Source organism: Ursus arctos, unplaced genomic scaffold, assembly GCF_023065955.2.
Source record: "Ursus arctos isolate Adak ecotype North America unplaced genomic scaffold, UrsArc2.0 scaffold_14, whole genome shotgun sequence".
Classification (NCBI taxonomy): Eukaryota; Metazoa; Chordata; class Mammalia; order Carnivora; family Ursidae; genus Ursus; species Ursus arctos.
Window position 1 is genome coordinate 18,519,300 of NW_026622808.1, and position 19,162 is coordinate 18,538,461.

A 19,162-nucleotide genomic window follows, 5' to 3' on the forward strand; every position below is an offset into this window, starting at 1 on the left:
GGAAGGCAACCAGATGCATGTGTGAGTTTTCAAATGACTCCAGGCTTTTTTTTTTGGAGTCACCTTGAGCTGTGTGAGTCTTCCCAGGTAAGGCCCTGGTCTTTGTAGGGGAGAGACAGTCTATTCATTCCCTTTGTGTCTTGTCCAAATTCCTGACTCGTGATATGTGAAAATCATAAAATGGTGGTGGGTCCACACCAGCAGTTTTCAAACTTTGTGACCTCAGGACTCCTGTATACTCTAAAATTGAGCATCCAAAATGCTTTATTTTATGGACACTGTATGAGTATTTGATGTACTAGAAGTTAAGACAGATGTTTCAAATATTTATAATTCATTTCATAATGTACATGTTTATGAAAAATAACTGTTTTCCAAAATGAAAACAAAAAAGCATGAGAAGTGAGAGTCTCTTCTTGACCAAGCTTTAGTAAGTTCCTGAACCTTTTCCAGGGTCCATCTGTGCACTTCCTTATAAAATCCAGTTCTAGCAAGAACCCTGCTATAAGTCAGTTTAGCGAGAGTTCCCTCATCCTCCACCATCCTTCAGTGATTTCTAATCACCCTGGCCTGTCTTCAGCAAAGATTCTGTTAGGTCACTTCAGCCAGAATCCCTAACCCCTCTTATTTCCTCTTAGTAGTTTTCCATCCACTGACCCCTATCCTGGTCCTTGGCTATAGGTTCCCACTTACCTTGCTATACCTGAACTTGAGCCCATTCTCTCTCCCACTGTAAAGTCTTGTTGCAGTGGTCCCTGTACCTATCTCAATGGCTGAAAAAAGTCTGCCTCACCGTCTTTAACAGGTGTCACTAAGTATTTTTCCTTACCAGATGAATGACAAGCTTTACAAAAAGACTTTATAAATCATTTTGTCTAGCTTAGTTGATGATAGCTGGAGTCTCATACATGCTTCTGCATTCAATTTTTTTGCTGTAAGTTATTTTAGATGAACTATATATAGAAAATTTGGCTTCAGTGAGATACATAGTTGGAAAAGTAAAGTATTTTCAGATAATTCTGGCTCTTTGATACTTTGCCAAAATTCAACTAATGGTAATTTCTTAAAGATTTAGTTGCACTGTGGAGTATGAAGTTCTATCAGTGAAATCTTCCCGTTCTGTTACATTAAAATCCATTGACTTTTCTTGCACTTTGGATATTTTACCCATACATGATTTTGTGCCATCATGTGTTACTGGTATAGGGAATAGGTCACTACATTATGCATATTTTTCAAATGTTGACCTATTTTATTATCTAGCATCATACACTAATATAACCGTTGATAGTAGCAGAAAAGTTTGTAAATGTTGAGAAACTGCCAACATCATGGTTGCAGATATATACATTTTCCAGATTTTTCTGTTGCCTCAAGGACATTTTTAAGGAAAACTGGATTTTTTATTTATCATGAGTATATGGTAAAGAAGAATACAATGACAATGACTGTGGCACTTGATGCCACTGCCTTGATTTCTGCCAAGGCGCCAACACTTTTATCCACCATTCCTTTTATATCATCAATAAAAATGTCAGCATGATGAAATGGTAAATAATAGAACTATTACAACAATAGTTTTGACCTCACGGGCTGCCTGAAACTGTCTTGGGGTCCCTCAGTCTGGCACCCACATTTTGAGAACTGCTGTTATATATCACTGTCTTTGGGATGGTTTGTTACACAGCAATAATAACCATAACAGCCTTTCTCTTTTTTATGATTAGTCTCTTCAGTGGCCTAGACAGTTAACTGGGAAAATTCCAGGCTCCCAATGTGCTTCAGAATTTGGCTTGCTTTTTGCCCAAGTAGAGCCTGGGTGTTAAGGGCTCAGATTAGAGCCTGACTGGTAGAGTGTGGGTCCTGCCATTGTTGCTTTTGAGCTGTGTGTTTGGGTACTTCCCTTAGCCTCTCCTCCCAAGCCTCATTTCCATTTGCTAAATGAGATCATTATTAAGGCAAATGATTTGTTACCAAATGTCAGTGGAAACTTGCTAACAGTCGTGACTCACAAGGGCTGGTGAGAGCTCCCAGTTATTTTTGCACTTATTTGTATGCCCTGAAAGCTTTCCATGGACTGAGTCACTTCATCTTCATTACAGCTCTCTGAGGGAGCCACTGTTCTTATTCTACTTAGAGCTAACAGAGGAACCCTAGCCACTGACTCCAGGCTTTCTGGCCTCATCCGGAATTAACAGCAGCCAAATTTTGTTCCTCTGTGTTCTGTATTACAAGTGGCCACATTTTCAGAATTACTGTGTTCCCATCAGCAGAGAACTCAAAATTCAATTGGAACACAGATATCTCCACACAGAAACCCATTGTTGATGTTGCAGCTGACCCAGAACTGCCAGCAGAACGAGTCTGCCCTTGCTCTCAAAATGTGGCCAACTACTAATTGTAAAGAATGTGAAACACACATTTTGGTAGAAGTGGTAGTAGATAGTCGTAGGCTGGACCTTGATAGGAGTGAAGACTGGCCCATGGTTTTGCGGCTGTGATTGAGTAATTTCTGTGAGTTTTTCGAGTAATTTTAATGAATAATTTTTTTCTCCTTATTTTTACTCCTCCCGTTTCTTTCCCCTCTCTTGTGGAAATTACACAGGCAATTTCATCCATCTGATTGCATATGCATATCGTGTAGTCTTGTTAACATTAAATATTACAGAATGAATACAGGCATGATAGTTAATTAAGCACATGATTTTATTATTAATCCACTTACTCTGCAGATCCCAAAATGAACCTGAAAATCCCCATGGCTGGCACCAGAGACCTATTAAATCACAGTAAAATCATATCAGAACAAGACTGACCTTTTTGCTTCTCATTTTGCTTTTTAGTAATCATTCTTCAAATTCAGAGCCACAAATAGAAGGGATGTTTATTTTTCTCCACTGTTTTGGCACCTGTAACAGTACAAATGATTTAATTTCAGGTTATCACAGTTATGTGTTGGTTTTCAGGAATTTCAAGAAAATGAAAAATTTGTTGTCATCAGAATAAGAGGAAATAAATCTTCATTTGTCTGTTGTAAAAAAAAAAGCATTTGCCAAGGGCAGGTAGATAATTTGTTAAAAGTATACATGAGTATTTAATGAAGCTAGAGATTTTAATTTTGGAACCCTGAAATCCCCCAGATTTAGTTTCTGGGAATTTTTATTGAAAGATGTCTCTGCTCTTGGGGCACCTGGGTGGCTCAGCCGTTAAGCATCTGCCTTTGGCTCAGGTCATGATCCCAGATTGGGCTCCCTGCTCTGCGGGAAGCCTGCTTCTCCCTCTCACACTCCTTCCCTTGCTTGTGTTCCCTCTCTGCTGTCTCTCTCTGTCAAATAAATAAAATCTTAAAAAAAAAAAAAAAAAAAAAAAGATGTCTCTGCTCTTAACAGAAAGAAAGGAGGGAAGGAAGGAAAAGATAGATGTCTCTGCTCCTAACCCATATGTGGTACAATTTTGCCAGGTTTTGATCTTGGTATAAATAGTGAGAGGGACTTTTCTTTTTTTTTTTTTTCTAGTCCTGAAGTAGTCTCTTTTTTTTAATCTGAAAGTTTGGTCAATAATACACAAACCAGAAATACAAATGCAAAGATTTCTAATGGAAGAAGAGTTACCCATTGAGATTGAAACCTGTTCTCAGTTTGAGGTCCTTTTGCTTTAAGAGTGCAAGGATTTTAGGCAAATGCATCACAAAGTGTTATTGTATTTGTATGAGCCAGTGGTGGCTAGAATAAATGCAGTTATCCTAACTTGGCTTTTTGTAAATGCTTGTGAGGAAATCTCTAGCATTTCTACCCTACTTACCCCAAATCTGACTGGACTGTCAAAGCCCAGAGGGGCCCCAGTAAGAGAAACCTGTGTCATTAGGTCTCAAACAAGATTCATCCAAATGGGAAATTCATCTCTGGTGCAGTAGTTTTATGCCAACCCCATTCGTGTCCCCAGGTTCTGCTTGACACCTTGAAGGCATCTATGTGGGTTCCTTCTGTTTATCTTTGATATAAAAATTAGCGTCCCACCCCATACCCACTCCCCTCCCCAAATGTTTGCAGCCATGGGAGGTAGGATTGGCCCTTGGTAGTCCTCTGAGTAGAAGAGCTCTGAGGTGAGGGCCCAGGGTTCACTGACAGCAAGGAGCAGAGCTGGTTGTGAGAAGAGACATTCCACTGTCTAAGTTTCTGGACCATTTGACTCTGGAATTTCCTTTTTCCCCCAGCCCCCCCAAAATTGTTAAACAATGGAATCAAATTTCATTAGTGAACTCTTTTCTAGGCTGTATTTCTATGAACAAGCAGCCTGACTGCATCTGCATGTGCAGCTGTATCATTTCCTGTAGGAACAAGAGGCTCTGGGCTTCCAGTGCAGTGCATGAACAAAGATGGCCAGGGCAGAGTTGTTGCCCAAGGTTGTGTGTGTGTGTGTGTGTGTGTGTGTGTGTGTGTGTGTGTGTGTCTGTACAGTGGAGCTTAGGAGGGCTAGTGGACGTTTTACTTCTTTCTCAAAATGTCATGCTTTGTGTCCAGAGCAAAGCCAACAGTCCTTGGTCAATAAAAGTGTGTAAACATTCTCACAGTTCAGCTAGCAGTAAGGCTGTGCACATTATGTGGTAAAGACCCTAGCCTCCTTGAAATCTCTTTTCAGGGAAATGTAGATCGAAAATTTTACATTTTTGAATTTTTTTTTAAATTTATTTAAGTGATCTCTACACCGGACATGAGCCTGGAACTTATAACCCCAAGATCAAGAGTCCCATGCTCCACCAACTGAGCTAGCCAGGTGCTGGAAATTTTTCCATTTTAAACACATGGTTCTAATCTATAAATTTAATATTAGTAACTAGGTTCCTAGCACTTAAAGGGCCTTCTGTTTACTGGCTGGTGTTACTATGGAGCCATCTGCCTAAGAAGCACAAGCCCACCAGGAAGGGATTGAGATTTCTTGTTAACCACAGATCTCCACTTCTGGGTAGCTTCATTAAATAGTAATAATGGTTCTCTTAATTCTTAAATCCTTCGGTGTCTGGGCAGATGTTTTATACATGGGGGTTTCAGGAAAAGTCACAAAGAGGGGGTTATGGAGATTTTTTTAAATCGTGAGTTTGGAGTTTCTAAATGTAGGAACAACAACCCCAAAGGACCTAAAACCCCCCTTTCCTCTACCAGATTGGGATTTTCACTTTTAGATCATGGACTCCGTTTATGCTGATTTAAATCCTTGGGGCCCTAATAAAATACCATTTCTTGTTGGGTAACTTAAACCGCTGATTGAGACCCAAGGTTTTAAGTTTTCCTTTTTGTTTTTAAATACCAGGATATAGTTGTTTAAATTGAGTCCGACCTCGGTGGGGGCTTATTTTGGTTAGGAAGACAGGAGGGGCAGTGACCTCATAAGTGAATGCATTATAGTTTAGAAGTGAGGTTTTAGGCCCCTTTTTCCTTTGCCGCTCAGCTCCTTTTTCAGTGTTGGGGAACTCCTACTTTTTCCCCTTGGGTAGATCGTATAGCGTCAAAGACCGCTCTGTGATGAAGAGCAGTTGCTCCACTCTTCGTGTTGCTCGTTCACTCTTTTTTTAACGTCTGCACGTAAGGTGGGGCGCGAACTCACCACCCGAGATCAAGTGTGCTGGGCCTTACGCACTGAGCCAGCCAGGACCCGCACCCCCCCCTCCCTTTTTAAGGGAATAAAAACTTCTTTCCTGGACTTTTACCCAGCAGTGACTCCCAGTCCTTCTCCCGCACAGCAGGGCCGCGCTGGAGGCCCCAGTCTCTGAACTCGCGCCGGCGGAGGCCGAGGCTGAGGCCGGAAGCGCGCCTGGTCGGTGCCCTCTTCCGGGGCTGCTACGGAAACAGACCCGTGTTTTTGCCCATTGGTGGTCTACCTCTCCTGGCTCTACCCCAGGTGTGTATTCTGCGGGCTGAAGAGGGCTGTGCGAGACTGGGGAGAGGTCAAGGGCACGGTTCCCAGCGCAGCCGCTCCGAGGCCACGGCGTTTTTTACGGGCCTCGTCGCGCGCGTTTCCGCACCGGGGGTCCCGGCCGTCCCTGCCTTTCCTTCCTGAGCCTCGACCCCCTTCCACCCGCGGCCACTCTGGACGTCGGGCCCCACGAGGAGGCAGGTGGGGTGATGCGGTCAGGGTGCGTCGGCGAAGCCTTCAACCCAGCCCCTGTACGCGTCTCTTTAAAATTCTCCCCCAAATTAGAGTTATTTTTCCACAAGAAAATGCCCTTTTCTGTATCTCATTTTCTGCGTTAACGGCATTACCTTGAAATACTCATCACTTCACAAAGGTCTTCCCCCCACCCCCCACCTGGCTTGGATTTCTGCAGATGCATCCTAGTCCCCTGTAGACGGACGATTGTGTTGTTCCCCTCTGTACAGGCTTGTGCGTATTTCTTCCCATTTCTGCACCAGGGTCGATTTTTAGAGGTAAAGTTGTTGGGTCGTGTGTAGTGTTTCTAGGTATTGCCAACCGCCCCGGTCCATGGGGCTTGTTCTATTTTGGACATTCAGAGTGTTTGTTTTCCACTCTGCAGTAAGCTGCAGACCTCTTTGGTTCTCAGGTAATTTACCTGTAGATTCTTGGATGTTTACATAACGCTCATATCGTCTATGAGTAATGACAGGTTTATTCTTCCTCTGTAATCTTCCACCCTGTTATGTCTCCCTGTCCTTGTCCCCACCTCCCCACCTCGCATTTCTCCCCAACCCTCCCTAATACACAACACTGGTTAAGACTTCAGACTTGACTAGAGGAGTCACCTCTGTCTTTTTCCATGTCTCAAAATAAAGGCCCTCAGCTTACCACTAGGAAGTTAGATGTTCTACCTTCTGATACATTTTCCAGTTAAAGACATTTATTTCTATCCTTTCTTTGCTTTGTTTACTAAGATTGTTTTGTGTTAGTTGTTTTTGTTTTTAGAGATGTTGTTTGAGAGAAAGCATGAGCAAGGGGGGAGGGGTAAAGGGAGAGAGAGAAGCAGACTCCCTACAGAGGGCAGGGGGGAGCTCCATCCAGAACCCTGAGATCATGACCTGAGCCAAAGTCAAGAGGCAGTGCTCAACCAACTGAGCCACCCAGGTGCCCCTTGAATCGTGTTTTTTAATAGAGCTGGTTAAGATTATTTTTAAGTTATGTGATATGTTGACTATTACAAAACACTTTTACTATGTCATTGAGATGATCACACTGTTTTCTCCTTTGATCTATGAATAAAACATTATATTAATTGATTTTCTAATAAGCATCTCTGGTATTCCTGGGATAGATGCAACTTGGTTCTGATGTATTAACATTGTCATTTATTGATATATTTGGTTTGAACTTTAGGCTGTTTATATCTGTTTATTAATGAGATTTGCCTATCATTTTGGTTTTTTAAAATTCATGGCTGTGTAATGTTTGATGTCAATATTATACCAGTCACAAAGAACGTTCTTCCCTTTATACCCTTTATCAAGGTAATCCCTTTGGTAAAGTCAAACTGTTTTGTAAAATTGTTATAAAAAAGGCATGTCCATCTTCTCCCCTTTCTCCCAGGTGGTAATTGTATAAGATATTGGAACAGAATAATCAAAATGCAAACATGACATTTTGGGTCATGCACAATTCTGGAGTTTTGCACGATGCCTAAATTTATAAATTAAACCTTCTAAATATATAACTCTTGCTTTATAGATTCAGTAAGTTATTATCTTTACTAATGTTTAGTAATATACAAATACGTGATGTAACCGGGGTCTTCATAAGTGTGTCTGATCCCTGGAAAATTTTGAGTCAGATTGGAATTCTCTCCATTGAATCTCAGAACCAACTTATACAACCCAAGCATGGTGTTTTCTTTGTGGGTAAATTTAAATGCCTATCTCTTTTTTTTTTTTTTTCTTATATTTTGTTTTGTTTAAGATATCTATCCAGGCAGTAAGTTGTTTGAACAGGGGAGGCTTGAAATCTCTCTGAGAAGGTCAGCGTCAGCCCAGATTATTTTGGGTTTTTTTCCTGCATTTTTTTATTGTAATGAAAAATATATATAATATAAGGCACCTGGGTGGCCCAGTTGTTTGGGTGTCTGACTCTTGATGTTGGCTCAGGTCTTGATCTCAGGGTTATGAGTTCAGGCCCCGTTAAATAAATAAATGCTGTATACAAATGTATGTATATATATGTCAAACACGTGTACATTTATCACGTATATATGGCGTATGTGTACATAATGTGTGTTATATACACACGTTATATACATAAATGTGTTATATACATATATATGAAAACATAAAATTTGCCATTATAAGCATTTTAAACATACAATTCAGTGGCATTAATCACATTCACAATGTTGTATAGCCATCACTGCCTAGTTCATTTTTTGTAATTTTAGCACTACTCAGTTTATTTCTGTAGAGTCATTTTTTGGTTTTATTTCTAAAGAAATTGGTTTATTTCCTGTGAGTTTTGAGCTTGATTGGCATAAAGTTAATCATAATATCTTATATGTTTAATCTCTGCAGCATCTATAATTGGGGGGGTTCTTAATTTTCTCTGAACCTTCTCCCTTTTCTTGAATAATCTAGCATGACTTCTTCCTATTTTATCAATTTCAAAGGACCTAATTTTAGGGGGGTTTGTTTCTTTTTAAGATTTATTTGCTTTAGAAAAAGACTGCACAAGTGGGAGGGGCAGAAGGAGGAGGTGAGAAAATCTCAAGCATGCTCTGTGCTCCGTTTGGAGCCTGAGGCGGGGCTCGATCTCACAACCCTGAGATCATAATCTGAGCTGAAACCAAGAGTTGTTGGCTGCTTAACCGACTGTACCACCCAGGTGCCCCTACTTTTTGTTTTCTAATTCTTTGGGTTTTTTTCCTATTTTTCCTTCCTTCAACTTTCCTTCTTTTATTTTGGAATTTTTTTTCTCTTAATTTTTTCTCTAAGTTTTTTCTTTAAATTCTTAAACTGGAAACTTGGACTAACTTTAACTTCATTTTTCTCTAATGTAAGTATATGAAGCTTACTTTTTTTTTCCCCTAAGATCTACTTTAGCTGCAGCTTACAAATTTTGGTATTTAGAACTGATCGATAACCATAGTATTACGTATTTTCTGATTTCCAATTTAATTTATTAATTATATATTTTATTCAGAGTTATTCATAAATATGTTCTCTGAACTCCAAATGTATGGCTTTTAATATTAGATTGAACCATATGAACCTGCTAACCTTTCACCATTTTTTTACCTATAGAAATGGCAGTGTTGGGGCGCCCGGGTGGCTCAGTGGGTTAAGCGTCTGCCTTCAGCTCAGGTCGTGATCCCAGAGTTCTGGGATCGAGCCCCACATCGGGCACCTTGCTCAGAGGGGAGCCTGCTTCTCCCTCTCCCTCTGCCTGCCACTCTCCCTGCTTGTGCTCGCTTGCTCTCTCTGTGTCAAATAAATAAATAAAATCTTTAAAAAAAAATGGCAGTGTCATATGGCTCAACATAATATTCTTTTTTAACTGAATTTCATTTTGCTAGAAGAAAATATCTGTATATAAATCCTTTGAAAGCTTTAAAACTAGTGCTTGTATCGGCAGCACATATACTAAAATTGAAAGCTTTAAGACTACCTGTATATTATAGAAGAGAGCTAGTTTTTGTAAACACTGCACGTGTGCTTGAAAAAAAAATGTGTATCCATTTATTGAATATAGTGTTCATAAGTGTTTTAGTTGAAGCTTGTTCATGTTACTATTCAAGTCTTTATTATTTTTTCCCCACTGATCTCTGTATCACTGACAGTAGTGTGTTAGAGTCTGTGACACTGATGGTGATTTGTTTCTCCTTCCTTTAATTCTGTTAGCTCTTATGAGACTATGAGTGTGCACAACTTCAGAATCTTTATGTCTTCCTAGTGAATTGAACCTTATATCCTAATGTAGTTGCCTTTCACAATGCCTTTTGTTTTAAAATGTGTGAAATCAGAGGCTCCTGGGTGGCACAGTCGGTTAAGCATCCATCTTTTGATTTTGGCTCAGGTCTTGATCTCACGGTTGTGAGTTCAAGCCCCATATTGGGCTCCACACTGGGCACAGAGCCTATGTTTAAAAAGTGTGAAATCAAACAATTTTGGCTAATATTTGCCTGGTGTATAATTTTTGGTTTTGAGATTCAGTCTTTCTGTGTGTGTTTTTTTTTTTTAAGATTTTATTTATTTATTAGAGCACAAGCCAGGGGAGCAGCAGAGGGAGAGGGAGAAGCAGGCTGCCCGTTGAACAGAGAGCCTGACGCGGAGCTCTGTCCCAGGGCCCTGGGATCATGACCTGACTGAGCCACCCAGATGCCCTTGTTTTGGTTTTAAATGCATCTCATGAAAGAGCATAGAGCTGGAATTCATCTTAATCTAACATGTCAGTCTTTGCTTTTAAACTGTAAGGTTTAATCCATTTACCTGTATATCCATTGTGATTATTGATAACAGTATTTTCTACTGTCTTTCATTGTGCTTTTTATTTTACCTGCTTTGTTTCTTTTTCCTGCTTATTTTTCTTACTTTTGGAATAATTGAGTTTTTTTTTTCCATTCCATTTTTTATTCTAGACTGAGTTAAATCTGCTGAGTCCTTTAGTGGTCACCCTTGCTATTTATCAGGCACACTTAAAGTCAAAAGCTAATCAACATCTCTATTCCCTCCTGCAAGAATACAAGGAACATAAAATTGCAATCACCTCCCTCCAAATTTATGTGTTTTTATTATTCAGTATTAGGGTTCTAGCTTGCTGTTCCATCTCACAAATTAGATACTATTATTACCATTTTATATGATCAAGCTTCACTTAGTCTTACCCATTTGATTTTTGTTCAGTCTACTTTTTTAACATTTCAGTTGCACAAATTCCCATTTCCTGGAATACCGAGAATTTACATTAGTGATGATCTTTTGATGGGTAAACTCTCTCAGGTCTTTACTTAAGAATGTCTTTATTTTATCCTTCTTCTAAATTTTTAAGCTTTTCATATGGAAATTTTCAAGCATACACAAGAATAGAATAGTATAGTGAATCCTTAGTTCATCAACACTCAGCTTTGACAATTACCAATATTTTACCTATCTTGATCATCATAGTCTGACCATCTAATACACTATCCACTTGTGGCTATTTAAATTTAAGCTAAAATTTCAGGGAGAACTGTTACAGATTAAGAGACTACGGATGCAGTCCCACAAATGAAAATAAATGTTTAATGGGAAGTTTTTAGCATTATCACAATACCTTATCATACCACGCTAATGAATAGTATTTCTTGATATTTTCTATTTGTCTTTGGCTAAACAAATTGGGCTACACATGTAGTTCCACAAGTTGGGTTTATCACTTCTTGCAGCAAGGAAGCACACATAGCATTGTACACCTGTCGTGCCAGGTGCTTTTGGGGGTTCTGGGATAGATGTCGGGAAGTGAGAGCAACTCTGTGATTGGGTTCATCGGTAAAGCTTCCTAGAAGGAAGGAAGACTACACCCAGGGGCAAGCTGTAATTGATAAAGAAGCAGCAGTGGTTCATGTTGGCCAGAAAGAGGGGATGTTTGGTCATTTTTTAGGCCTAGATAATGTTTATGTATCATTTGTGTTCAGACATGATTACAGAATGGCCTTGGTTTAGTCTTAGTATGTCATGGTCTCGGAGCGGCCCTGTCTGCTGTTGCTGTTCTGTGAAGTTGCTTATGTTCAGTGGGAGAACACACAGACTTAGCTGACAGTACCAGGGCAGCTCCTGGATGTCAGGCTGCTTTTCTCTTTACCAGTATCATCTAATACCCAGTCTGTGTTCAGTTACCCCGAAATGTCTCAAAATGTGTTTTTACCGTTGGTGTTGTCTGAGTCCCACATGCTGCAGTGGGCTGTTATACTTCATAACCAGTCTCTTTGCCCGTAGCAGTCCTCCCGCTCTGTCCTCCAGTCTGGGTTTGGCTGTTTATATCTTCATGATGTCATTTTATATTACTATTTTTAATTTATTGGAGATAGAGCAAGAGAGAGAGAGAGCACAAGCAGGGGGAGCCAGAGGCAGAGGGAGAAGCAGCCTCTCCGCTGAGCAGGAAGCCCGATATGGGGCTCGGTGACCTGAGCTGAAGGCAGACGCTTAACTGACTGAGCCACTCAGGTGCCCCATCATGATGTAATTTTAACATGTCCCTCAGTCTCTTCTCTTCTCTCTCTTCTATAAACTGCTAATTACATGAAAGGATTTGTCAGGAATTTTTGGCAAAAATACTTCACAGATAGTGCTATTTCTTACATCATACCAGAACTTCCATGCGATCCAGATACCTACTTTGTGATGTTAAGATTTATCAGCTAGTTCCAGTGTCAGCTTGATCCTTCCTTTATAAAGTTCTCCAGCTTGTTTATACAGTCTTCATTTACCCCTAGTTAATAAGAGTCCTTATTACAACAGGAGAAAATGATTACTTAATAGAAGAACCTGTGGCATGCCACCTTAACCATGTGATTAAAGTTATCACCAGCAAGGAGACAGACTGGATCATGTGCCTCCTGAAGTGGCTCACTGAAAAGGACATGCATCAGTCATGTAATCCTTCACCCAAAAATGAATTTTCTGAATCTAATCATGAGAAAACGCCAGACAAGCCAGAATTGAGGTGGAGTCTGTCAAACATCTGACATGGACTCCTCATTTCTTGAAAGATGAAAGGCTGAGGGATGGGTCCAGATTAAAGAACAGTAAAGTATTATGGTTCGAGGGGCGCCAGGGTGGCTTAGTCGTTAAGCGTCTGCCTTTGGCTCAGTCATGATCCCAGGGTCCTGGGATCGAGCCCCGCATCAGGCTCCCTGCTCAGCGGGAAGCCTGCTTCTCCCTCCCACTCCCCCTGCTGGTGTTCCCTCTCTTGCTGTGTCTCTCTCTGTCCAATAAATAAATAAAATCTTAAAAAAAAAAAAACACTATGGTTTGAGGGCATGGTCCCACATGGGAAATTTACAAAGTGACTGCTATAAAGGACGTTATTGGACCAGTTAGTAAAATTCTGCATGTGGAGTATATGTTACATAATAATATTAAATTCATGTTAAACATTCCAGATTTTGATCATTGTGGTTATGTTAGAGAATGTCCAAGTTCCTGTGTCACTCAAATATATAGGAGGAAAGGGTCATGACATCTGCTGTTTCCCCTCAAACAGATTCTTCTCAATTCTTGCTGAAACATGGAATGCTGAAACAGAGAAAGCAAATTTTAATGATGAAAAGTCTGTGGAAGTTCATCATATTCACACCATTCTTCTTTTCTTTCAGTTTGAGAGTTTTTTCAGAATTAAAAGTTAAAAATAAACATCCCCATTCACTTTTCACCCAATAATTTAGTAGCTGTTGATTGTCATTGCCATGATCCATTAATTTACTATGCTTGTGAAATGGTGACTTTCGGACTAGCATTTTCTTTATAATAAAAGAGGCTTCTTATAAAGCTTGCATGAGTCTTCTGTAAAGAACTTTGCCTCATCAGAACAGTTTGGCAATCATAAAATACTGTTCACAAAGGAGAGAGGGATATATGCTTGATTCTTTCGTTTTAGAATTTTCAGAATTATGAGTTGATATCCTGGCCTCTGCTAATACTGACCGTAAGGGGTGTTTTAAAATATCATTACAAACTCATGATTTGTTTTAGATTTGATGATTTCAACAGACCACAGTCATTATTTATTAAATTGTTCCATCTTAAGCCCGGGGGAGCTCTTTTTTTAAGTTTTCTCTTGTGTCTTTTTAACACAACCCCATTAGTCTTTGCTGGGTTTTTTGCTTTCTGCTGTAAGATGTTGCAGACTCACCTTGAACATTTCATGTTCTACACTGGACTCAGCTATTTCTCAAATGAGCCCTGGTTTCTTTCATGGGCAAATGACATTTAAGAGGCATGTTGGTACTAGGGGGGCCCATTGCTCCCCACAGTGCCTATTAAGTGTAGATATTTTTAGTAGTTCAGTCTAGGAAAAGTTTAAAAACTAAAAATAAGTGCATACTGTATTCCTAATTCCTAGTTGTTCTTGGACAGGGAGGTAGATTCCTAACAGTGAACTGTACTGTGGGTATGTAGGTGTGTGTGTGGTCCCTCTGAAGCTACTATGAGGAAGCTTCTAGGTTGTAAGAGTTGAATATCTGTCAAGCCTAGACTCTTATGGCTTCTTTCTTCTCTAGGTCTGCTTGCTCAGACCCCTGTCTGGTAAGGAGGGAGACATACAAGAGGAAGAATGGCTGCAGGATTGCTGACAACCTGGTCACAGGTATTATAAAGGAAATTATTCTGTTTCCAAAAATCATTGCTGTTCCCAAAGGCCACAGCTCTTGCCCATGACCTACAGCTTCAACTGAGCTGGCCTCAGGCTTCCCGAGTTCTCTGGGCCTCTTAGAACGAGACAAAGAATGCCTTAGGAAAGACTTCTGTTATTACAACATTTGTTAATGTCTTTTTTTTCCCAGATCTTTCTCCAGGTTGAGTATTAGTTCCATATTCTGCTGGGTGCTATGCAGGACAAGAGAGATTTTTCACTAGGAAAATCATTCATTTTCCAAGTATTTTTCTCATCCTGCAGTACAGTCTACACTCAATCTTGACTAAGACTGGAAGAGCCCTCACAACCTAGTAGTGGAAAGATCAGGTCAACTGTGTATTAGATAAGCTGCTGAAAGCAAGAGTCCGGATGAGATGGTCCAGGCAGGGAGAGTGAAAGAAGAGAGTTCCAAGAACTGAGCCTCGGGGCGGGGCAGATAATGGGAGGCCTCCAGGCACATGTGAGCCTGCAGTGTGCTGGTCTCCTTCCCCAGTGCTGGCAGCCTCCCCCACTGTTCTTTTGCTACATTGTTAGAGATGGGCCTTGCCTGAGCCACAGTGTGTGTGTGATTTCAGGATTCAGTGACCTTTGAGGAGGTGGCGGTGGACTTCTCCCAGGAGGAGTGGGCACTGCTGGACGCTGCTCAGAAAATCCTGTACAGAGACGTGATGCTGGAGAACTACAGGAACCTGGCCTCCGTGGGTAAGACTGGCCTCATTCCTTCATTTTCTCATTTCTTCATGCAGCAGATGGTCCTTCCTCACATCGTGTTCCAGGATATGTGAAAAGAATGGCAGTACATGATAAACACAAAATGAATGGCCCCTGCCCTTGTGGGGCAGTCTCACGGCCTCCCGTAAAATCACACTGATTTCATTTTCATTATTATTACAAGATTTAGGTAATTTGCAGTATGTATCTGCTCTTGGGCTTGGATTTCAACGTCAGTTCCCTGTGAATAGGCCACGTGTAGGTGTCTGTTTTGGGGACCTTGTAAAAGAGCTTGGATATGATTCTTTGGTAACTCCTGAAGTTTTACTTACCTGTCTTCAGAATCCCTTAATATCAAAGTATTGGAATCCATTTCATGGACAGATTTCTTGTCTCCTTGCCAGTTCCCCCACCTCATGTGTCTTTCTCCATGAGCAGGGTATCCTCTCTGCAAACACAGTCTGATCACAGAGGTGAAGCAGGAAGCGCTGGGGACAGAGGAGGGGGGAATTCTCCAAGGTGCCTGTACAGGTGAGCCCCAGGCAGAAAGGAGTCATTACATGGAGCAGCCATGGTGAGGGACGGTCCATTTGGGAGCATCAGTTTGTGGGAGAAAGGCCGTTAATGTGAGCTTTCCGTCTTTCACCATCTTGCCATCCATTCACATTTTTATGTCTCAGAGAAAAAGCTGTTTTAATTCCTCTTTCAATTTGATGTTTCCTTGATTACTTTTTGTTCCATTTTCCCTACTTTGCTTTCCAGGTAATACACTCTCCTTTATCTCCTTATCTCAAACCTCCAGAATCTTTTCCAAGTAAAATACTTCCCATTTCCATTGCTTGTTCCTATCATTGGCATCTTCTTCCAGAGCGAAGTTCCTACAACAGCTCCTCTGGTCACAGGTTACATCTTCTCTTTCACGTTTCCTTTCCATATATAGTGTTACTGAAAACAAATCCATAGGGTGCCCACCTCCTTTTTTCTGTTATCCCCCCTATTTATCCCAATAGTTACAAAAATTTTCAATTTCAGACTGGGATATTCAACTGAAATCAAAAGATGGAATTCCTATGCAGAATGTTCCTGGGGAAAAAACTTGCAATGGCATAAAACCGGTAAGATTCACCAGGAATGATTTCTGATTTTTTACAGTAGGAGAAGCTTTTGAATGCCACTGAGTTAAAGCACCAGCTTCCAAATGAGGCGAGACAGTGAGGCAGGTGGCATTCACTCCCCAGAAAGCTGTCTCGGGAAAGTCTTCCTGAATCTCATAAAATTAGAGAAATCTCTAAACCAAGCTCAACACTTGCTGCCCCACAGAGAATACCAAAAAGCAAACATTTATTTAAATGTGATCCCTTTGTTAAGTATTGAATACACAGTTAATTCATTCTTCACTCATTATTGGCAAAACTCTGTATTTAGGATGCCCTTTGTTAGGAATGATGGAATCCTGGGTTAGAGCATTCAGTTGATTCAACTTGAAGGAACTAATAGGGCAAAAAAAAAATCACATCCATGCACTGAAAATAGTAAAAGTGTCCGTCATAATCATGTGCTTCCTATGTATGGCAGAATCCACACAGAAAAAAATTCCCATGAATGTAAAGAAAGTGAGAAAGTCTTCAGTCACCACTTACTCCTTGTTCTGCAGGCACCAACTCAACCTGGCAAGAAACCCTTGAAATTTGATCATTGTGGAAAATTGATCAGAAAGAATTATCACTTTACATGTACAAGATATTGTGAGGGAGAGAAATGCTACAAATATAAAGAATATGGGAAAGACCTTGGCCACCCCTCAACTGTTAGCAGTCATGTAAGTACTCACAGTGGAGAGAAAACTCGTGAGTTTAATGATTGTGGCAAAGCTTTCAGTGAAGAGGCATCCCCTAGGAAACACTTCAGGACTCTCACAGGAGAGAAATCTCATGCGTGTAATCAGTGTCTTATGTCCTTCAGCTTACACCCTTCCTTTTCAGTACGTGTGCAAATACCTACCGGAGAGGAACTCTGTGAATGCCATGATCATGGAGAAAGAGCCTCCCTTGGTGTCCACAAAACAATGTGTACCATGGAAGAAAGCTCGGAATGTAAGGAGCATGGGAAGGCGTTCGCCAGCTCCTCATCCCTTCAGAAATGTGTGAGACCTCACGCCAGAGAGAAGCCTTATGAATGTAGTGACTGTGGGAAAGCCTTCATTTTCCAGTCTTCCCTTAAAAAGCACGTGAGATCTCACACTGGAGAGAAACCTTATGAGTGTAATCACTGCGGAAAATCCTTCAGCCAGAGCTCCCATCTTAATGTGCACAAAAGGACTCACACTGGAGAGAAACCCTACGACTGTAAGGAATGTGGCAAGGCTTTCACTGTTCCTTCATCCCTTCAGAAGCATATGAGAACCCACACTGGAGAGAAACCCTACGAATGCAGTGACTGTGGGAAAGCCTTCATCGATCAGTCATCCCTGAAGAAACACACGCGGTCTCACACTGGAGAGAAACCTTACGAGTGTAGTCAGTGTGGAAAATCCTTCAGCACAGGCTCTTACCTCATTGTGCACAAGAGAACTCATACTGGAGAGAAAACCTATGAGTGTAAAGAATGTGGGAAGGCCTTTAGGAATTCCTCGTGCCTAAGGGTACACGTGAGAACTCACACGGGAGAGAAGCCCTATCAATGTGTTCAGTGTGGAAAGGCATTCAGCACCAGCACTAACCTTATAATGCACAAGCGAATACATACTGGGCAGAAAGTATGAGTGAGATGACTATAGGAAAGCCTTTATTGGGCCTTTACACCTCATTCCTCATTTTAGAACTCACACTGAAGAGCAGCCCTGTTGTGACCAATGTAGAAAGCCGAGGCACAATTCTTGACTTACACTATACTGGGACCGATCTTACAAATGTTATTGTTCTGTGATTGTCTTTTTATCAGTGAGTTTCTCATCCTGAAAGTGTGACAGCTTGTTAACTGATGAGTATTAAAGATTATATGGCACTCTAATTTCCCCTTAATCTACATCACAAAAGTTCTGATAAATGATGTTTTCACCATAATTTAGTACTAAATGTCCAATCCTCATCAAGATGCCTTGGACCTGTAGGGTATTTAGAAATGTGGTTTTTAATGTGCAGACTCTGCATATTTTAGTTATGTTTTTATAGATTTTTAATTTAAATTGGATGATACACAAATGTGTGGCCTTCATGATGTGGATTCTGTATGACATTATTCAAACAAAATTGTTGGAGACTTGCTGTGTGGCCCAATGTGTCAGATACAATGAGTATCCCCAGATCCATTCCTCCCTCCCTTTCCTAAAGTAACAAAACTACAATTGTATTCAAGTTGGCAGTGTGGACAATTTTTTAAGGAACTCTCTCAACTTTCTTTGCTGCCGTGAGTGCCCATGAGCCCATGGTTCTGGCCAGTGAGAAACAGGCAGAGGTCACTGCTTGTGGGTTCTAAAGAAGCCCATGGCAATGGGAGTATCTCAGCTGCATTTTCTCTTCACCATTTGCCCTGGGTCTCATCTCTTTTTCTTTCCTAGAAAACAGACCAAGGGGATGATAGTCAGAGGCTACTAATTATACACAGGGACATACAGTATTATTTGGCTGTACCAGCCTTGGGTTGCTTATTTCTGGGTTTCATCTAACACGAGAAGAATAAACTCCTAACTGATGTAAACCACTCTGGAGGGAAGATTCTGTTACAAGGGATTTCAGTTAACTGATAACATCTCATATGTGGTCAAGTTTAATGAATCCTTTAAGTATGGTTGAAAACAATGCCTATCTGTAATTATTTGGTATAATCAGTGTGTCTGATGGATGAATCTTTTGTGTTTTTAAAATTTATATTACAAACCTTCTCTCCTCGTTTGTCCTTTATTAATGTGTCACTATCACTGTGGCTAGTCGGATTGTTTTTTTAAATTGTCTCACTTTGAGGCACTATAGCTAGATGCATACAAATGTAGTCACTTTATATTTCTTTTTTAAGATTTTATTTTCATTTATTTATTTATTTATTAGAGAGAGAGAGAGCACGAGGAGGGTGAGGGGCAGAGGGAGAAGCAGGGTCTCTGCTGAGCAGGGAGCCCAATGCAGGGCTCAATCCTGGAATC

General features: G+C 40.7%; 1 protein-coding gene across 3 annotated transcripts in view; it reads left to right on the forward strand.

The window, feature by feature from the left end:
• The window catches only part of ZNF177 (zinc finger protein 177), a 27,124-nt gene extending 8,217 nt beyond the window's left edge, over window positions 1-18,907 (forward strand). For all 3 annotated transcript variants that reach the window (XM_048211693.2, XM_044377854.3, XM_048211692.2), the window contains 5 exons: window positions 14,183-14,268; window positions 14,892-15,018; window positions 15,466-15,558; window positions 16,060-16,142; window positions 16,682-18,907. In XM_048211693.2, the coding sequence (XP_048067650.1) occupies window positions 14,236-14,268; window positions 14,892-15,018; window positions 15,466-15,558; window positions 16,060-16,142; window positions 16,682-17,788 (1,443 nt within the window). In that variant the 5' untranslated portion in view covers window positions 14,183-14,235 and the 3' untranslated portion in view covers window positions 17,789-18,907. The remainder of the gene's footprint in view (window positions 1-14,182; window positions 14,269-14,891; window positions 15,019-15,465; window positions 15,559-16,059; window positions 16,143-16,681) is intronic.
• The last annotated feature ends 255 nt before the right edge of the window (window positions 18,908-19,162 follow it).